Genomic DNA, 7,355 nt, shown 5'->3' with positions numbered 1-7,355 from the left:
GACAGCACAGCCCTGCTGTGGGTGGCTAATTAGCAGTACTGACATGTCTCTATCTTGTCTGCAGATGCTCGGTTGTTATTCCTCAGTTTCTCAGCAGCACCAGAGCTGTGAGGGGATTGCAGCTGCTGCTGCACCAGCAGGGAAGGGTGTCACAGCACTAACCACCTCCTCATGCAAAGCCAGTTCGGTTCCTGGCGCAGATCTGCTCTTCCCGAGTCGCTTCTCAGAACAAAGATGGGCACACATCCAATAAAGCAGGCACTGGTGTGGGCAAAGGCTTCCTCCAGCTTCAGGAAGGATGAAAACCATTCACAGGCCTCGAGAAAAGGGCGAGCTCCTGTTGCACATGCAGCCACACTCACACCAAGCCGTTTCTCCATGAGAAGCAGCGGTGCGTGCCCTGCCCCACTCCCCTCAGATGCAGGAGTCTGCCTTTCCTCTGCAGCACAGCCTCTTCAGCATCACTTCGGACAGATTGGCAGAATTCTGTTGTCTACAGTGAACAGGGGAAACCGGGGCTGCATCAAAGGGAACCGTGGCCAGCAGGTTGAGGGACGCGATTCTCCCCCTCCACTCTTGTGAGACCTCACCTGCAGTGCTGCATCCAGCTCTGGGGACCCCAGCATAAGACATGGAGCTGCTCAAGCAGGTCCAGAGGAGGCCATAAAGATGCTCAGGGGGCTGGAGCACCTCCCCTGTGAGGACAGGCTGAGAGAGTTGGGGTTGTTCAGCCTGGAGAAGAGAAGGCTCCGGGGAGACCTTAGAGCGGCCTTCCGGGACTTAAAGGGGGCTACAGGAAAGGTGAGGACAGACTTTTTAGCAGGGCTCGTTGCGATAGGATAGGAGTAATGGTTTCAAACTAAAAGAGGGTATATTTAGATTAGATAGAAGGAAGAAATTCTTCACCGTGAGGGTGGTGAGACACTGGAACAGGTCACCCAGAGAAGCTGTGGCTGCCTCCTCCCTGGCAGTGCTCAAGGCCAGGTTGGATGGAGCTTGGAGCAACCTGGTCTAGCCAAAGGTGTCCCTGTCCATGGCAGGGGGGGCTGGAACACTTTAAGGTCCCCTCCAACCCAAACCATTCTGTGGTTCTATGTTATTAAGCACCACGTGTTGGGCTAAGCAATTATTTCTTAGAGAGTTTAGCCGGTGACAGAGGCAGTCACCTCTGGTCCACACGGAGGCACAGGAGGAGCAGGGGACTGGAGCGGGCAAGCTTGCTGTCTGAGACATGCCACCAAAGGGCCATGCAGAAATGTGTGCGTGTGGGGTGGACGGGAGGCCAGGGCAGGGCAGGAGGTCTGCAGGAGAAGCTGAGGAGAACCACGTTCCTGTAGACTTTCTGAAGTATTTTATTTGCCCCTTTTAGAACTGTTATTCCCCAAACCAGGCCCTGTGGCCCGCAGATTCAGGGGAAACATCTATGGCACCATCTTTAACCACATTTTCAGTTATAACTTCTGTGAGGGGGGAAAGAGCTCAGCACCGTCCCTTCCTGAGTTAGGTGGCACAGGGAGGTCCTCAAGTGGGCGTACTGGCCCCTTTGGTTGAGGAGTTTGTCCTACTGTAGTTTAACTGTAACAAACAGAAAAGAGTGAAGCTTTGCAAAAGGGTTTCTTAAATGTCCCTGTCTTGGGCAGCACGAAAGTTACAGACAAGATAGCCAGACCCCTTAGCCAAGAGTACACCCATTTTCAAGTCTCCCAGTTGGAGCTGAGCTCTTAAGAGGGACTTTTCTCCCCCTTGCTCTCTTCCTGCTTAATGTCCTGGCAGCAGAGCACCAAAAATGCCCTTTGTCGCATGTTAAAATGGGTGTATTCCTCGGTTCCCAGCCCTGGCTGCAGCTTACCCACGGCCTGGGCTTGGCCAAGCGTGCTGGCCAGGGACCATCTTCTCCTCCCGAGGTAGCTCAGCTCCACCCTGACGACTCTCTGATGGCCACACAGGGACCCGTGGCTTTTTGCAGATGTCTAGATGGGAAGCTGTGGTCCATGCCTGAAGTCACGCTCAGGGAAAAAAAACCCAAAACATTCTAGGGGGGAAAAAAAGAGAAGATAATTCTTCTCATCCAGGCAATGCAACAACCCCGTCACAGTCAGAGACAGGGATGGTTTTAATTGTCACAGTGGGAGATGTTGCTGTTAGTACAAGCGGAGACTGGCTGTCCTCAGGAACCAGGGCTGAACAAATGGCACCTGCCAGCCTCACAAATGTTGAGCCTCTGCTCCAAGGCTGCTGCCTGCCCGCCAGCCAGCCCTCCTGCTCTCTGCGGCCAGGAGCTGGGGAGGAGAGCTGACCCCCACCAGCATGCCCAGCAAAGGCAGCCAAGCACTGCCGTGCTCCTGGGCTGGTTTGCCATCCCCAGCTGGCCTATCAAGACGTCCATATTAACCCTCTAACGAGGCCAGCCAGGCCCCTGGCGTGAATGGAGGCTAGTGTGATCCCTCTCTGGGTGCAGGTGGGTGGCTGGGGGTGGTGGGAGACTCTGGAGAAGCAGGTTTGGGGTCTGACTGGGGTTGGCTACCCTGAGTCCCCGGGATTGTCAGTCCTGAGCTGCCTCCGTTGGGGCCGGCAGCCATTTTGGGGCATGAGGGAGGGTTCGGCCAGAATCTCGGTGGGGTTCCACGTCCGGGAAGCCCCTGCGGGGAAGGGCGGCAGGGCCGGGGAAGGGGCTGCACTCCGCGGCGGGGCCGTGAGGCGGGAGCGGAGCGCAGGGCACCCTCTCCCGCACGCCATGGTGGCGGCGGCCGGGGAGGCGGCTCGGGCGGAGCGGGGTCGAGGAGGCGCCGAGGCGGGACGGGACCTGAGGGAGGCTGGAGGGGTCCCGCTCTCTCGGCCCCGGGCCGTGTTGGAGGTGTAGCAGCGGGGACATGGGGGGCTTATCCGGGCTGCCGTCAGAGAGGGTGTGTGGAGAGGCGGTGTTTGGGGAAATTTCTCATACGTGAGCAGAAATAAAACTTGCGATTGTGAAATACGACTGTTTGATTTGCCATTGTGAGGGAGCCAAATCAAAGTAGTGGACCTTAGCGGCCATAGCCCGAAAGGTTCAGTGGCTTCTCTGGTGGAGGGCTGCAGGAGTAGCTCAGGTCATCCCTGCCGCTTCTCATGGCAGCGGGGGCGGCAAGCTGACCCGTGTTTTAAGCGTTGAAATAAAATCAGCCTTAAATTTGAGCTGGGGAGCATGCACGCTGGGTGCAAGCCGGCAGGGGATCTCAGCGCCTGGGGGGGGGGGGGGGGGGGTGTGTGCGTGGTTCTAAAGGAGGCGCGATGGAGGGAAAAAGACTCGCGTTTAATATTTATGCATGGAATTAGAGGGATGGAGCACCGAAACTTGCCCCCCCCCCCCCCCCCCCCCCCCAGCTTCAACCCACCGCATTCAGGTGGTTGCGTTGGCTTATCTTTTTTATTTATTTATACGGGGCTTTTATTGAGGCACGGGGCTAGGCAGGTCCCCCTGCCCGGAGGCGGCGGCGGGGTCCCCCGGTGCTGTGGCCGGGGAGGTGGCACAGCTCGCTGCGGTAGCCGCCATCCATCCTCGGGTTCTCCCCCAGCTCGGCAGCTCCTGCCGCTTTCGGGAGGCCCCGCAGGCAGTGGGGTGGATGGAGGAAAAGAGAGAGAAAGGCAACGGCCCCGCCACCCCTGCCTGCCCGCAGGGGCCGAGCGGCAGCGGGGGAGCTCCCCGCAGGCCGGGGGGAGGAGGATGAGGAGGAGGGAGGCGGGAGGCGGGGGCAGGCGCCGAGCCGAGCCTCCCCGCAGCGGCAGGGCTCCGGGCGGAGCGGGCAGCGCTTCGCCGCTCCTGGCAGGCGATTTTAGTCTCGTTTCGCTGGACGGCGGAGCTGATGGCTACAGGTGAATTCGTTTTCATTTCTCGTAGCGGTAAGCGTGCTTAGGAGGTATGCCTGGGCGGGGGCGGGGCGGGATAGTGAGTTATTTCTCTTTAATGCCAGCAAAAAGGATGGGAGGGGAATGACTTTTTAATTGCTTATTTCGTTAACGCACCGTAAAATTACCGAGATGGTGTGAACGGTTGCTTTTTCTTTCTCTTCCCCCTGCTCCTCTCTTTCCCTTTTGCCCCCTCCCTTCTCCGCAGGCCACCTCTGGCTAGGGGTGTGTAAACTTGAAGAACTCGGGCTTTTTCAGTTTAAACCTTCACTTGTATCACAGCGCAGCAAAGATGCCTGAACAAAGCAATGATTACAGGGTGGTTGTGTTTGGAGCGGCAGGGGTTGGCAAAAGCTCCTTGGTCCTTCGTTTTGTAAGGGGAACTTTCAGGGAAACCTATATCCCCACAATTGAAGATACGTACCGGCAGGTAATCAGCTGTGATAAGAGCATCTGCACCCTTCAGATTACCGACACCACGGGAAGCCATCAGTTCCCTGCCATGCAGAGGCTGTCTATATCCAAAGGGCATGCTTTCATCTTGGTGTACTCTGTCACCAGCAGGCAGTCCATGGAAGATCTTCATCCCATTTTTGAACAGATTTGTCAGATTAAAGGAGACATCCAAAAAATCCCAATAATGTTGGTGGGTAACAAAAGTGATGAGACCCAGAGGGAGCTGGATGCCAGTGAGGGGCAAGCATTAGCCAGCAAGTGGAAGTGCTCCTTTATGGAGACATCAGCCAAAATGAACTACAACGTGCAGGAGCTCTTCCAGGAGCTCTTGAATCTGGAGAAGAGGAGAACTGTCAGTCTTCAGGTGGACGGAAAGAAATCCAAGCAGCAGAAAAAGAAAGATAAACTGCAAGGCAAGTGCTCTGTTATGTGATGGACTTTTGCTGGACTCGCACCATTGCATGGTGTTGTCGGAGCATGGACTCCCACAGAAAACAGAGTTCTGCTCGAGGTGTAGGACAAGTCCATGCCTTACAGGGCTATTGCTTTTCTCTTAAAATCCTCGTTGGATTATTTTATGTGTTGGTTTTAAAGAGGATGGCTTTCTGCATGTTTATTTTTTTAACACAATAAATGTTCAATGTTAGCAATTACATGTGGCTAGAAGTTTTTAATGCAAGAAGTTTACAGAAGAGATAAATGTCAGTCAGAATTCTCTATTCCTCTGAATACATGCTAGTTTTTAAGCATTTCCACCCTCTTAGCTCTAAAGAAATAATACTATCTATAATGTATATACTTCAAAAATTGACCAGAGCAAACCTTAACAAAGCTAGGCATTTGTACTGCGAATGGACGTATATGTGGCTCCAGATGCTTATGATTTTGGCAGACAGACTGGCTTGCCTACCAAAGCTGCAAGTTTTTTTCATAGTAAAAGTCAAGTTTTCTTGTGTGCTGTGCAATTCCTGAAACTTCTGCAGCTCTGTGAGTGATTAAAGCTATACCTGCATATAATCGGGCTGTTTGCTTTTGTCCCCCCTTCTAGTCTGACTTCCCCTGTTTGCCGAGGTAGGAGGTTCCACATCTTCTTGCTCTAAATCCAGGGGTGATTCCTGGCGTCCTTAAGATGACTCCTTGATAAAGGTAACCAGCTTGTAGTCAGTACTAGTTGATGCAGTAGCTGGTTATCTTGACAATTCACCTTTCCTTTCCCAACTGCCAGTCTGGTTTTGGATGTGGCTGAAGCTACTTTTGCAATCTTCCTGGAGTTCTCTTAGGTAGTATTTTTTCCTCTTATTTCATCCAAGTTACACAGGTTTTAGTTGAGACCTATGACAAGTCGGTTCAGGTAGCACTGCTTCGGGAAGAAACATCTGCACCTGGAAGCTGTGGGTTTAAAGCAGACTCCTTTCTGATGGAAACTTATCAGACACTTGCCACAAGTGAAAGGACTGGAGAACACAGTCTATGTCTTGTCTCCCTCTTGCTGTGTTTTTTTTTTTGTTGTTGTTGTTAACAAGAGACAAGCAGGACAGGCCTCCTCTGCAGTGCATGGTTGAGATAGAGTTCAAGAAAATAAGTGCAAATGTTTGCTATCAGCCTGTGCCATAGACCTCCTACTCTGTGTGTGTGTTAGCCCGGCAGAAGGTAAGGACTTCAGCATTGTACTGTAGATTTGATTTCTACACAGCAACATAGCCTTGACGTAAGAGACATGGGAGAGAGGAATTGCTTCTTTTTATAGCACTTTTCTAGTGCAATGATTTTTATTGTTGAACAAAATACGGAACAAGAGACACTGGAAAGTACATACCCTTTCTTAGTTTGAAAGCATTAGTGTCTATTAATAACTGCTGGGTTTCTACATAAGATGCTAGAGAAGGGCCCGCGCTCTCAGCCATTATTTGTTCATGTGTTGCAGGCTAATGTACGAAGCCATGAAGTCTGTATCCATGTTAGTATCTCGCATATTTGAACAACTCTTACAATCAATGCTGGCTCCTGATGCTCTGTTGTCTCCCATGTCTGTCCATGAGCTGCTTTCCAGTCTCCTCAGGCTGTTCCTACACAAACATAACGGGTCAGTTCGCTCCGAGCATGCCAGGGGAGTTTGCCCCAGTTAAGCTGAAGCCCTCAGGCTGTTTGATCCAGCAGAAACTCTTAATCGTTGTGATTTCAGAAACTCAAGCAAGTTCTGCAGGAGTGCTCGATGCTGGCTGAAGTGTTCTGCTTGCTTGCCAAAATAAAGCGGGCATTTGCCAAGCTGGTACAAAGGGTCTACACCTGATTTTTCTTGTCAGAGATGATATCTGCAGGTTTCCTGTGCTGGACCTGTGGTGCTGACTGGCGTAGTCCTCTGTGCCACTGCTGTGTGCCACCTTTGCTCCTGTTGCAGTAGGGGTGAGTCAAGCTGAAGGGCAGCTTTAGAAGCAACCATAATGGCTTTGCTTGAAAATAACTCTTGCTTTTTTCTTTCTTTGTGCATGCATTTTGATCTCTGTTCTTTCATTTCCAAGAAGTTATGCAATGCTTCTCTGTGGGTCGTTTTTAGCATCTGGCAATTATTATGGCAAAGACTATTTCAGTTCCATTCCAGCCTCTGAAACCCCTATAAGACATTTTATATTTAATCTTTTTTAAAATGTCATGAGACCTAATAATGTCTCCACAACTCCCACTGCCTTCATGGAGATGCCTGTGCAAAGGCAGGCCAGTGTGTATCTGCAGTTATTCACGCAGCCGAGATGTTCTGTAATGTGTCATTATCGCTGCGGTGTTTTCCCTGTACGCAGCATGGAGATCACTGAAGACTGGGGTCTGGCAGAGCACAGGGAACAACTGATATGAACAAAACAGGCTCAGTCCCTCCTGCGTCTGGGAGAATCACTGGCAGATCCCCCAAGCTGCCTTTGGTGGCTGTGAGAGGAGGTCCCGCAGGACTGTGTGGGTGATGGAGATGCTCGGGTGCTCCTGGTGGTGCAGGGTGATGGTATGGGGGCACCAGCACACCCAGT

The 7,355-nt window shown here is 52.2% G+C and overlaps 1 protein-coding gene across 1 annotated transcript; it reads left to right on the top strand.

Annotated features, from left to right (window-relative positions):
• Positions 1-4,174: 4,174 nt before the first annotated feature.
• DIRAS3 (DIRAS family GTPase 3) lies at positions 4,175-4,771 on the top strand. Its single transcript, XM_009950281.2, has one exon. It carries the CDS (start codon positions 4,175-4,177, stop codon positions 4,769-4,771), a length of 597 nt encoding a protein of 198 aa, XP_009948583.1.
• Positions 4,772-7,355: the final 2,584 nt, after the last annotated feature.

Source organism: Leptosomus discolor, chromosome 3 (genome assembly GCF_034619465.1).
Source record: "Leptosomus discolor isolate bLepDis1 chromosome 3, bLepDis1.hap2, whole genome shotgun sequence".
In the NCBI taxonomy this organism is placed as follows: domain Eukaryota; kingdom Metazoa; phylum Chordata; class Aves; order Leptosomiformes; family Leptosomidae; genus Leptosomus; species Leptosomus discolor.
Note: the sequence above shows the minus strand (reverse complement) of the source record. Positions and strands in the feature narration are given on the sequence as shown.